Below are 13,753 nucleotides of genomic sequence, written 5' to 3'. Positions count from 1 at the left end.
TGAGGTATTGCACATTGGAAGGACAAACCAAGGTAGAACATACAGGGTTAATGGTAAGGCACTGAGGAGTGCAGTGGAACAGAGGGATCTGGGAATACAGATACAAAATTCCCTAAAAGTAGCATCACAGGTAGATAGGGTTGTAAAGTGAGCTTTTGGTACATTGGCCTTTATTAATCAAAGTATTGAGTGTAAGAGCTGGAATGTTATGATGAGGTTGTATAAGGCATTGGTGAGGACGAATCTGGAGTATTGTGTTCAGTTTTGGTCACCAAATTACAGGAAGGATATAAATAAGGTTGAAAGAGTGCAGAGAAGGTTTACAAGGGTGTTGCCGGGAGTTGAGAAACTCAGTTACAGAGAAAGGTTGAATAGGTTAGGACTTTATTCCCTGGAGCGTAGAAGAATGAGGGGAGATTTGATAGAGGTATATAAAATTATGATGGGTATAGATACAGCGAATGCGAGCAAGCTTTTTCCACTGAGGCAAGGGGAGAAAAAAACCAGAGGACATGGGTTAAGGGTGAGGGGGGAAAAGTTTAAAGGGAACATTGGGGGGGCTTCTTCACACAGAGAGTGGTGGGAGTATGGAATGAGCTGCCAGACGAGGTGGTAAATGCGGGTTCTTTTTTAACATTTAAGAATAAGTTGGACAGATAAATGGATGGGAGGTGTATGGAGGGATATGGTCGGTGTGCAGGTCAGTGGGACTAGGCAGAAAATGGTTCGGCACAGCCAAGAAGGGCTAAAGGGCCTGTTTCTGTGCTGTAGTTTCTAGTTAATAGAACCATAGTTAAATAGTAATATGTAAATCATGCCAGTAAATTATGAAACAAGTCCAGGACCAGCCTATTGGCTCAGGATGTCTGACCCTCCAAGGGAGGAGTTGTAAAGTTTGATAGCCACAGGCAGGAATGACTTCCTATGACGCTCAGTGCTGCATCTCGGTGGAATGAGTCTCTGGCTGAATGTACTCCTGTGCCCACCCAGTAGATTATGTAGTGGATGGAAGACACTGACCAAGATGGCATGCAACTTGGACAGCATCCTCTTCTCAGACACCACCGTGACAGAGTCCAGTTCCATCCCCACAACATCACTGGCCTTACGAATGAGTTTGTTGATTCTGTTGGTGTCTGCCACCTTCAGCCTGCTGCCCCAGCACACAACATCAAACATGATAGCACTGGCCACCACAGACTCGTAGAACATCCTCAGCATCCTCCGGCAGATGTTAAAGGACCTCAGTCTCCTCAGGAAATAGAGACGGTTCTGACCCTTCTTGTAGACAGCCTCAGTGTTCTTTGACCAGTCCAGTTTATTGTCAATTCGTATGCCCAGGTATTTGTAATCCTCCACCATGTCCACACTGACCCCCTGGATGGAAACAGGGGTCACCAGTACCTTAGCTCTCTTCAGGTCTACCACCAGCTCCTTGGTCTTTTTCACATTAAGCTGCAGATAATTCTGCTCACACCATGTGACAAAGTTTCCTACCGTAGCCCTGTACTCAGCCTCATCTCCCTTGCTGGTGCATCCAACTATGGCGGAGTCATCAGAAAACTTCTGAAGATGACAAGACTCCGTGCAGTAGTTGAAGTCCGAGGTGTAAATGGTGTAAAAGGTGTAAATGTAAATGGTCAATGGTGACCCCAAGATATTAACAGCAAGGGGCCCTGTTAATGTAATTGAATTGAATGTTCAGAGTAGTTGATGTAATTGAACTGAATGTTCAGAGTAGTTAATTAAACTCACTCTTGAAGGAGACGGTCACTACTTTGTACTTCTGGGGCTTACAGCTACTTGCTGTCTATCAGGTCATGTCCAAATGTAGTGTATTGTTTGCTTTAAGCAGCTGTGTTCTGCTTCTCTTGCCAGGGTGGTGTGAATGGACTAGAACATTGTGTATTCTTCAGTAAACATAACCAATAATGAATAGAAGGTTAAAATTGTACATAGATTCACAAGAACTGTAAAGTTGATGTGCCAAGGCCAAGATAACTGACGTCCAACAACAATTTCTCTTTATTAGGGCTCCTCCATGTCATAAGTGGTCAAATGCTGCCCTGGTCTTATAGGTGAATGGTGAATGAGTCACTGATGAGGAAGTGCCACACAGTAGTTCTGAGAGAACAATTGGAAAGGTTTGCAAGGACCTTTCTGTCTCACAACTTTAGTAAAACAACTAGATCTTTTGCAACATGAGTGTTTCATTAAACCTAAAAGCAGGATTAAAACCATCAATTTGGGTTATGACCAGGAACATGCTATTTCCAACAGTGCCAGTCTCTGCCCCGACTCAGCTCACTGGACATCCCAGTTGTTTACTCTCTCCTGGTTTGTCTATTTCAACACAACCCTGGGTGGTCTCCCGTGCTCTTCAATAAACCTGGGCACTTGAGTTTTAGATCACCTTAAGGCTTCCGGTACATTCAATATGATGTGTGGTTTTGCACTGCTTTTTGTTTAATTATGTGCCCGGAATGTCTTTTCCCTACATCAAAGGTGTAGTAACAAGCAGCTGTCGGTTGTGGAGATTCAAGAAAAAAAAGCAAAAGCAGTAAAGGAGGAAATTTCAAGGACTGATTGTAGAACTAAGAGCAGAGGAGTTGGGTTTGAAAAATCACTTTTTCCAAAGAGCACAAACATGGTGGACCAAATAGATGTTTCTATGCTATATAATTCCACAAGACAGTCATGAAATCATATAGTAAAGAAAAAGGCCCTTCACCACACCCATTTATATTTATCCTATTTACCAGCACTGGGTTCATAGGCTTCTATGCCTCTAAATATGCTTTAATCATCATCACCACCCCTTCAGAGAGTGTGTTCTACACCCAGTTACCCATTACTCTAAACCCATGTCTTCTAGTTTTAGGCGCCTCTGCTATGGGGAAAAGCCTTCTTTCTAGCCTTACTTGCAAAGCTCTTCCCAACTATACTGTATGTGCACTTACAAGTATTTTCGATTAGAATATTAGACATCGATGTTACTCAGAACACCAATATATTTAATCACTGCAGCTGAAGATAGTTGTATCATAAATCATGCAATGGTTATATTTACTTACCTGGAAAGTGTGGTATTACTTTTTCATCAATCTTATAAGCTACTCCAACTTTAATCTCTGTAAATACATCCAGGATGTCCAGTTTGGTAAGTGCTAAACTACATGAAAAGGAAACCAGAAAAGTTAATTTATAATTAGGCAAATACATTCTAATTCAAAGAGGTCAGCAGGCCTACTTTAACGACGTCAAAATTTGTTTAGAAAGAGCAAGGCTTCAGTGTATTTACTTATTTCAGTTGTAAAATGATTACAATATTGATCTTTAAAATCAGTCAAGAGGAAGAAAATCTCCAATGAAAGTACTTACGCAGTAAAGCCATTAATCATGTGAGCATACTTCAGCAAAACCAGATCCAGCCAGCCACACCGCCTCTTCCTGCCTGTAGTGACACCCAGTTCTGACCCACGGGACTGCAGCAATTCACCAATATCCTATAACACGACAGATTTATAAATGGAGCTCATGTGACAGCCCCAATGCATAGCATTTGATAAAATGCATTGATATGACACTGACCTTTAGACTGAGCACAAAAAATTGAGGTCAATGCTGTGAGAGAAGAGTCCCAACATTTTGCAAAATTTATGGAAGGTTTATAAAACACTGAACAAAGCATCAGCTGCTTAAAAGAAAGGATTCCCCATTTAAGAAAGAAATGAGGCAAAATTGTCTCTGGGTCTTCATGAGTGTTGGGTACGGTTTTCCTCAAAGGGCCTGAAAACAGAGTCTTTGAATATTTTTAGGACATAAGTGAATAGATTCTCGATAGACAGGAGCTTGAAAGGTTATCATGGGTAGATATGCATGTGGAGTTGAAATTTCAATCAGTCATGACCTCACTAAATGGTGGAACAGGTTCAAGAAGCCAAGCGCTCTTTCCCTGTTTCCAGTTCTTTTGTACGAATGTATGTATGCATGTAGCATATACTTGGGAATATTGTATAGGCATGGAGAAAAGTCGATGGACTATAGACAATAGTTGTGATGATGTTACTTTAACAGTAATGTTTCTCTCTGGGACCATATGCCATTATGTTCTGCTGAAGAGAAAAAAATTTCTGTAATCACTGACACAATCACGGTGCAATGAATAAATGTTACCATATAGTGGGTAGATAAATTCTCCATTCTTTGCTTTGAACATCATTTCCAGAACTGGCATATAACCAACTTGTGTTAATTCATGGTTACACATTAAAAGCAATTGATTACTAGTCTGAACAAAGTAACTTTTGGCATAAAACAAGATTTAGATGGTGTTAGTTATAATCACCAAAATGACTTTTTGGTCCACGTAACCAGCAGACAGCCTGGAAACATAAGAAATAAACGTGCAGGTAACGGATTCTAAGCTATCATCCTGGTATCACTGGGATGACAGGAAGAGGACTAGAGACGCCTTTTCATAAACACTATGTTGGCATTCCACCAACCTCCTAAAAGTATGCAAATGAATAGCTGTTGGTCAAATACTAGGGTTTCTACAAGTTGTCTGCCAAGACTGATGACTTACTCGTGAATATAGTCAGATGACAGAAAATATTATTAAGACGATGAAGAGATAGCACCGGGTGAAGAGTCAATCTTGCAAAAACATAAACAACAAAAAAAGCCAACTGATCATCCAAGATAAAGGAATAGGCAGAAAACAATTGAATTACTTCAATTATAAACTGGGTTTGGGAAGAAGTTAGTTATGAATTTTGGCAGGTGACTCAAATTGCCTGTAAACTTACATTGTTTTGTTCTGTAGGGAAAGCACCAATGCCAACCCTTGTTGTGTAGGCTTTCACCACTCCGTACACTTCCCCAACATTCTGAGGAGGGATTCCCAGCCCTGTGCACACACCACCCACTGTGCAGTTCGATGACGTCACAAAAGGGTAAGTACCTTTGTTGGGAAGGAAGGAAAATTTTGAAGTAGTGTGATTATGTATGAAAAAATGCCACAAGTGTAACATCATTGCATTTCCCATGTATGAGGATATACAGTATGACTGCTTCCATCAAACAGATGCTGAACATCTTCAAAAGGTAGGAGGTGGCACCCACCATTGGGGACCTTCGCCTTCGCCACCCAGGACATTCCCTCTTCTCATGACTGCCATGAGGTAGGAGGTACAGGAGCCTGAAGGCACACAATCAACATTTTAGGAACAGGTTCTTCCCCTCTGCCATCAGAATTCTGAATGGTCCGTGAACACTAACTCATTATTTCACTCTTTTTGAACTATTTATTTTTTTTAATTATATATTTTACTGTACATTTCTTACAACAAATTTCACAACATATGTCAATGATTCTTATTTATTTTTTCTGGTTTATGAACTATTTCAAGAACATCCTTTATGGCTGTCATTCATAAACAACTGTATGCACACTTTCAAAGGGAGAATAAAACTACATCCCCACTGCATCTGGCAACCTTATGATATCTGCCCCGGAGGTTTGTCAGAAAATCCTTCAAGAGGCAGCAGGTCCCAGTGGTGTAACTGGCAGGGAACTGAAACCTGTGCCAACCAACAGGTTGCAGTGTTCAAGGACATCTTCAACCTTCACTGCTGCAGTCAGACATTCCTGCCCACTTTCAAAAGGATATCAATCATACTGGTGCCCAAGAGGAATAGGGTGACCTAGCTCAATGACCATCACCATGTAGAACTCACATCAACTCTGATGAAGTGCTTTGAGGGGTTGGCCATGGCTAGAATTAACTTTTGCCTGAGCATGGACCTAGACCCTTTGCAAGTTGCCTACTACCACAATAGGGTCTACAATAGACACAATCTTCACTGGTGGGCCTTGGACCACCTGGAACACAGCAATACCTAAAGTCAGGCTGCTATTTATTGATTACAGCAAGATGTTCAACACCATTATCCCCTCAGTTTGAAACCTGGGCCTCTGTTCCTCGCTCTGTAAATGTATCCTCCACTTCTTCAATGGGGGAACGAGTCAGCGTGGATCAGTAACAACGTCTCCTCCTCGCTGATGATCAACACAGGCACACATCAAGGATGCTCTACTCTCTCTACACTCATAATTGTGTGGCACAGTTCAAACACCATTTGTAAATTCACCGCTGGCACAACTATTGTTGGAAGAATCTCAGACGGTGACAAGGAGCTGTGATACAGATCAGCTTGTTGAGTGGTGTTGCAACAACTTTGCACCCAACATCAGCAAGAACAAAGAATTGATTGTAGACTTCCGGAAGGGGGGAAGGCAGGAGGACACACATTAGTTCTCGCTGAGGAGTCAGCAAGGGGAAAGGGTGAGCAGCTTCAAGTTCCTCGGCATCAACATTCCAAAGGATCTCTCCTGATCCCAATATATTGATGCAATCATGAAGGTAGTATGCCAGTGGCTAAACTTGATTAGAGATTTGAGGAGATTTGGTATGCCAGCAAAGATTCTATAAAAAATTTCTTCAAATGCACCATGCATCATCAGCTGTTACAAAGGGTCCAATATACAGGATCAAAAGAAGCTGAAGACGGTGGTAAGCTGAGCCAGCTACATCATGGGTACAAGCCCCCACCATTGAGGACATTTTCAAAAGGCGGTGCCTCATGAAGGTGACATCCATCATTAAGGACCCTTGCAATCTGGCATTTACCCTTGTCATATTGCTACTACCAAGAAGGTGGCTCGGGATCCTGATTGCATACTCCGCATTTTAGACTTCTTCCCTTTAAACAATCCATGACAACACACCACCTCACTATTCCTCTTAAAGTATTGTAACTTACAGTAATTTACATCTTGCACTATGCTGCTGCCATGAAATCAATAAATTTCACAGCATTCACTCAGCCCCACCCTATTGGTACACTTGCTCATTATAAAAAATATCTAATCAGCCTAATTATGTGCAGCAACTCAATGCAAAAAAGCATGCAGACATGGTCAAGAGGTTTTGTTGTTGCCCAACCCAAACATTAAACAGGGAAGAAATGTGATACCAGTGCCTTTGACTGTGCTGGTGCTAGATGGGGTAGTTTGAGTATTCCAGAAACTACTGATCTCCTGGGATTTTCATGTATAAGTCTCTAGAGTTTATGGTGCAAAAAACAAAAAAAAAAATAATTCAGTGAGCAGCAGTTCTGTGGTTAAAAACGCCTCGTTAATGAGAGGGGTCAGAGGAGAATGGCCAGACTGGTTCGTGTTGACAGGAAAGCGACAATAACTCAGATAACCACACATTACAACAATGATGTCAGAAGAGCAACTTGGAACGCACAGCACATCGAATCATGAAGTGGATGGGCTAAAGCAGCAGAAGACCACACCGGGTTCCACTCCTGTACCTAATAAAGTGACCACTGAATGCCAGTAAGTAATATTAAATCTGTTTCTGATTCTCTCTGGCACCTTTTAAACAGATAGTCATTGGAAGCCATCTTACTAGCACAGATTTGTCCTTTTTAAAGGACCATACTTAATACTAGGAAAGGCAGTAAATTTTAATTCAAGAACTTGCAGCCAGCATTGAGCTTTCCAGTTGGCTAAACAGCTTGTTCATCTCAAACCAAGCCCCCCCCCCCCCCCCACCCTGGCCACAGCAGCTCCCATTTTCTGAATCCACTATTGTGTGGTGGGTGATTGAAATTCAGGGACAGGTTCTTGCCTTCATCTCAACTCGGAACTGGAGACATTGGAGTTTTATCAACGTCATGATATCGTCCATATTGTTGTATCAAATCAAAACAATCTTAAGCTTTTGTCATAGCATATGGAATTACAGTACAATAATTCAAATGTGGGGTTCCACACGGCCATAACCTAGGCCCCATTTGGTTGTAAAATGAATATATTTAATCAAAGACTGCTTTCCATACTTTCATAACCTATCAATAATCATAATAATTTTCCAAGTCTTCCACATCTTTATCTGAACTTTCCACACTCTCTGAGGTGGATGCCTGGTTCTCACAGTCGGACAGGCTACACTTGTCAGTACACCTGAGGCCATCTGCAACACACATATCTCGGGAGTGAACATCTTTTTGGACAGTTACAGGCCACTAGACCAGGACGGCACTGGGTGCTGGCTGGCCTTCCATCCAGTGCACCACCAACTGTTCAGCTTCCTCTTCTTTCTCCATTTCCATCCTCTGCCAACAGGGCTTGGTATTTGTGAGTCCTTCTCCAAACATCATCTTCATATCCCAGCCTGGCAGTTGGCTCACTGTGCATGTTTTGTTAAGCAGTCCTTGCATGGTGGGAGTTGATGACTTTCAATTTCACCTTTTTTCACATTAACCTCGGTGGTCGATGCTTTTGGGGCATACAGGAGACATGTAAATGCCTCCAGTTTGTCCATCAGTTCTGGGGAGAGGTCCCATTCCTGACCCAACTCTAAGAATGTGTCCTGAGTTTCCCTGTTGCTGGTCAGAAGTTTTAAGGCACTTGTCTTCCCTTTGCCTGCAAAAGCACCTACAGTGTCACATCCTGTATATGCGTGCAATCCAATTAGAGTCCTACAAATCTCTATGCCAACAGTGGCAGCAACCTTCCTGATGATTATAAGCTTTGTGCTGGTTCTAGTGCCACACTTCTGGAACAATGGGGCCTCAATCTCGTCACAAAATGCTAAAGACATGATGAAGACATCTGTGTCTTCTGAGCAGATCACGACAGATTGGTATCCCTCTCTTGTGGCATGGGCAGCATGGAGAAGTAGGCGGCCATCTGCTTCTTCTTGACGACACTGAAGAGCTGACACCTCCTCACTATCTTAAGATGTGATTCTGTAACATTCGTCATTCACAGTTGCATACAGAATCTTCTCCTGTAGCTTTGCTCTGTACTCCACCTTCCTCCATTCATGGACTATGACGCTAATAAGACTATTTTTGTTACTGATTTTGGTCGGGAAGCTCCTCCACTGCCTCACCATCTGTGTGCCTGTGATACCCTGCAACTCATGGCCAGTCTCTTCACCCCGCAGAGATCTTTCACTATTCTTGATAGTTCTCCTTGTATGTGTCGAACACAACATCTATTCTGCTACTCTGACTGCCTTCCTTGAGCCATACCCAGAATTGTAGTGGCAATATGTCTGAAAGTAACGATCACCTTTCACCAAGTTCATTCCATCAACCACTGTAGCAGAGTTTTCTCGGAGTTGCTCTTCTACTGCTACATTTTTCTGCAAGGTTGTGGCTGAAGTAGCTTTATTTGTCTTTCTCAGCAATCCTTCTGGTATGGATAGGGCCCAGGGCAATGGTCCAAGGGGATGAGAAAGGATATCCTCCATGCGTAGGCTGCGCCCTTGTGCCATCACTGTGATGCATCCAAACAAAGACCTGTCCACTTTCCAGATGATCACCCTCCCATTTGATTTCACTTCTCTCTTCTTGCACATATCACTGAATGTTTTCAGCTTGTTGGTTTTCATTGGGTCATGGAATTTCTTTGCTGGTGGGTCTTCCTCTAGTCTCTCATCCTTGAAGGTTGCATAGCATTGCTCACCAATTTCATATGCCTTCATCAGGTCGGAGGCAATGTCCTTGGGGGCTGCCTTTTCTGTAGAGATGCTAATGAGGTCTTGCTTCTCTGCAAATGGGTTGACCCATTCATGTATGAGGCTAACCGCTGCTGAAACTGCTTCCTCATCTTTTTGGATTCTTGGCCACTGTAGCTCCGCATGACAAAGCTCTGATTTGTTGCCTTGCACCATCTCCCTTAACTGTCCCAGGAATGCACTGTGGTGCTCAGCTGTTATGCAGTAATGCTTGATAGCTCCAGCATTCGGGCTGAACCGTGATGTGCCTCCAGGAGTCTGTGTGTCTTTGTTCACTGTGGCTTCAATAGCCTGGTCCACAGGGATCTGCCCAAAGAGGTTGTTACTTGACAGCTGCACTAAGAATTGGCCTGTCTTGATGGCCTCATGCACAGAAGGATTCTTCTCTGGGAGGTTCACCATCTGAGCAAAGTAAGGGGACAGGTACCTGGCATAATTCACCTTATCATCGGCAAAGCACCAAGAGATCATGGTTCTTATAGCATGGAGGTGCAACTCCCAGTCTCCCTCACAGAAAGCTACCACCACTGCAATGCTATCACATATTTTCTAGCACTAGGTGTGTATACATTGCCAAAAATCACTATAAGAATTATTCCCCCAAATGGTACCAGTGGCCCAAATTTGGGGACCTGGCTCACAGACTATTCATGAAATTTAATTGAAACTTACCAAAATCAATATCTAGTAAGGCTGCATTTGCTCCTTCAACCAAAATCTTCTTTTCTGGACCATGCAAGGCTTCGTACATGAAATAGACACCATCCCTTACCATGGGCTTGAGTTTCTCTACATAGCCCTGCAGTTAAAAATCAAACAGAATGATTGCTGTTATTCAAAACTTCCAAAAGGCTCTTTGTGCCTTTTTGAGAAAGTACAATAGTCCCCATTTTTGTATTTAATCTGCCGTATGCTCTTCACATGTAACTCAGCTCCAGGCAATTTCAATTTCTTACTGCTGTAAGTGATGATGCTTTGCCTGACAGAGTGGCAGAGCCCGATGAACAATTGATTATCTCTTCATTTGCCACTCATTAGTTCTCCTTGCCCTACCTTACTGAGGACACACTTCCCATCTATAAACTAGGAACAAACTAATTTTTCTTTAAGCATTAACTAAGGTATAAATTGGGAAAAGGAGAGTACAGGCTTTGAAGGATTCATAGTTGGTTTACCAGGTTGGAATATGTGACATAAACATTCACTAATACGCCCATGAATATTGTGGTAACTTTGTTCCCAGACTCATCTCACCACACGTGCGCAGTCTTCCATTCCATCTCTTCAGAGATATGTCAACAATTTCACTATCACTTCTCACCAGGGATGCACTAAATGCCTTATCTTTAAGTATATTATTAAAGTGCCACCACATACCACCTTGAGATTCATTTTCTTGCAAGCATTTCACAGTAAATAGAAAGAAACAGCAGAATCAATGAAAAAGACAGACAAGCAACCAATGTACAAAACAAATTATGCAAATACAAAAATAAAATAAACAAAATATTAATAATAAATAAATAAGCAATAAATATTGAGAACATGAGATGAAGCCCTTGAAAGCGAGTCCATAGATTGTGGGAACAGTTCAGTGATGGGGTGAGTCAAGTTATCTCCTCTGGTTCAAGAGCCTGATGGTTGAGGGGTAATAACTGTTCCTGAAACTGGTGATGCAGGTCCTGAGGCTCTTGTTGGCAGCAGCGAGAAGACAGTGGTGACAGCACTCCTCGTAGATATGCTCAATGGTGGATGGGGAGGGGGCTTTACCCATGGATTAGAATGTATCCACTACTTTTCCATTCAAGGGCATTGGTGTTTCCATACCAAGCTGTGATGCAACCAGTCACATACTTTCCACTACACATCTATACAAGTCTGTCAATGTTTAAGATGACACGAAAATTATTCCAGGATTGAATGGCTTGTCACATGAGAACGATCTGATGGCTCTGGGCCTGTATTCTCTAGGATCAGAAGACTGAAGGGCGACCACATTGAAATCTATCGAATGCTGAAAGGCCTTGATAGAGTGGATGTGGAGAGGATGTATCCTATGGTGGGAGAGTCTATTTCCAGAGGATAAAACCTCAGAATAGAGGGGTGTCCTTTTAGAACAGAGATAAGGAGGAATTTCTTTTGCCAGAGAGTGGAGAATCTGTGGAATTCTTTGCCACAACCAGCAGTGAGGCCAAGTCTTTATGTATACTTCAGGCAGAGGTTGATAGATTCTTGATTGGTCGGGTCATGAAGGGATACAGGGAGAAGGCAGAAGACTGGGGCTGAAAGGAAAATTGGATCGGCCATGATGAAATGGCAGAGCAGACACGATGGGCCAAATGGCCCAATTCTGCTACTATGTCTTATGGTCGAATACCGAATCTCGGCAAATGTCTCAGAAAGTAGAGGTGCTGCCATGATTTTTTGTAATGGCACTTATGTGCTGCACCCAGGACAGATCCTCTGAAACGATAACACACAGGGAAAGGGATGCATTAATCCTCACCCCTCTCTTCAGAGATGGTCCAACAGCCTCAACCCAAATTCATCCCTTCTTGCATCAGGGATGTAGTGATTCCCCACCCTTTTATCCCCAATTCATAGCACTTGCAGGAACATGGCAACACTTCTTCCTTCTCCTTGAACAAGCACACATTGGTAACGTTATTCTCAAAGCAGGCGGCAGAGTGGCTACTAATAGGAATGTTCCTAAATTAATGCAAGCTATTACCTTGAAGTTAACTAATGATACTCAGTATACTGAAAATTAAATCAGATATCTACATAGTGAAACTAAGCATTAACCTATTTATGATTTTCCTGCCCAGCTTTCTGAAGTGGGTGGGATACTGGGATCTTGATGTGGGGAAGAGTTTCAAAACTAAATATTAAGTTCCACTCCTCCCTATCCCTCATTTGAGGTTGTAGTTGTTGTTGATATATATTTTTTGGTAGGGTGGCAGATTGTATTGGATGCTGCAGGCAGGAAGGAACAATTGACATAAATGGCAGTAGGTGACATAGCTTCAACAGAATAAACGGTATTTTCTACTAGCTACAGAGTCTAGGCCTCTGTACCTCCCTCTGCAACTGGATCCTCAACTTCCTAACCAAAAGACCACAATTTGTGCAGATTGGAAATAACATCTCCACTTTGCTGACAAGCAACACTGGCACTCTACGGGGATGTGTGGGTAGGCACATCTCAAACCACATCTAGAACTTTGCTGATGGTATAACCATCATTGGCAGAATTTCAGATGGTGATGAGAGGGCGTGCAGGAGCAAGATATACTAGTTAGTTGAGTGGTGTCGCAGCAAAAACATTGCACTCTATCAGTAAGATCGAAGAGCTGATTGTGGACTTCAGGAAGGGTAAGACGAGGGAACACAAACCAATCCTCATAGAGGGATCAGAAGTGGAGAAACTGAGCAGTTTCAAGTTCCTGGGTGTCAAGATCTCTAAGGACGGAACCTGGACGCAACATATTGATGCAGTTAGAAAGAAGGCAAGACAGCTGCTATATTTCATTAGGAGTTTGAAGAGATTTCGTTTGTCAACTAAAATACTTGAAAACTTCTACAAGCGTACCGTGGAGAGCATCCTGACTGGCTGCATCACTGTCTGGTATGGGGGGGTGGGGTGGTGGTGGTGGCTACAGCACAAGATCAGAATAAGTTGCAGAAACTTATACAACTTTTCAGCTTTATCACGGGTACCAGCCTCCGTAGTATCCAAGACACCTCCAAGGAGCGGTGTCTTACGAAGGCGGCGTCCATCATTAAGGATCCCCACTAACCAGGACATGCCCTCTTCACATTGTTACCATCAGAAAATGAGGTACAGAAGCTTGAAGGCACACAATCAGTGATTCAGGAACAGCTTCTTCCCCTCTGCCATCCAATTTCTAAATGGACACTAAACCCACGAACACTACCTCACTACTTTTTTAATTTGTTATTTTGCACTACTTATTTTAACTTAACTATTTAATAGACAACCCGGCTGGTGGTGTAGCGGCATCAGCGTTGGACTTCGGGACGAAAGGTCCTGAGTTCAAATCCAACCAGCTCCCCTGCACGCTTTCCATCCGTGCTGAGTTGTGAGCTGGTGATCTCTTTGGAAAGACAGAAGGCAATGGCAAACC

General features: G+C 42.7%; 1 protein-coding gene across 2 annotated transcripts in view; it reads right to left on the bottom strand.

Annotated features, from left to right (window-relative positions):
- Positions 1-13,753, bottom strand: part of adss2 (adenylosuccinate synthase 2) — a 129,772-nt gene that overhangs the window by 12,045 nt on the left and 103,974 nt on the right. For both annotated transcript variants that reach the window (XM_063055498.1, XM_063055497.1), the window contains exons 8-11: positions 10,278-10,404; positions 4,812-4,966; positions 3,382-3,506; positions 3,075-3,172 (exon numbers count right to left, since the gene is read on the bottom strand). In XM_063055498.1, the coding sequence (XP_062911568.1) occupies positions 3,075-3,172; positions 3,382-3,506; positions 4,812-4,966; positions 10,278-10,404 (505 nt within the window). The remainder of the gene's footprint in view (positions 1-3,074; positions 3,173-3,381; positions 3,507-4,811; positions 4,967-10,277; positions 10,405-13,753) is intronic.

Source organism: Mobula hypostoma, chromosome 8, assembly GCF_963921235.1.
Source record: "Mobula hypostoma chromosome 8, sMobHyp1.1, whole genome shotgun sequence".
In the NCBI taxonomy this organism is placed as follows: Eukaryota; Metazoa; Chordata; class Chondrichthyes; order Myliobatiformes; family Myliobatidae; genus Mobula; species Mobula hypostoma.
The sequence above is the reverse complement of the archived record's forward strand: the minus strand, read 5'-3'. Positions and strand labels throughout refer to the sequence as shown.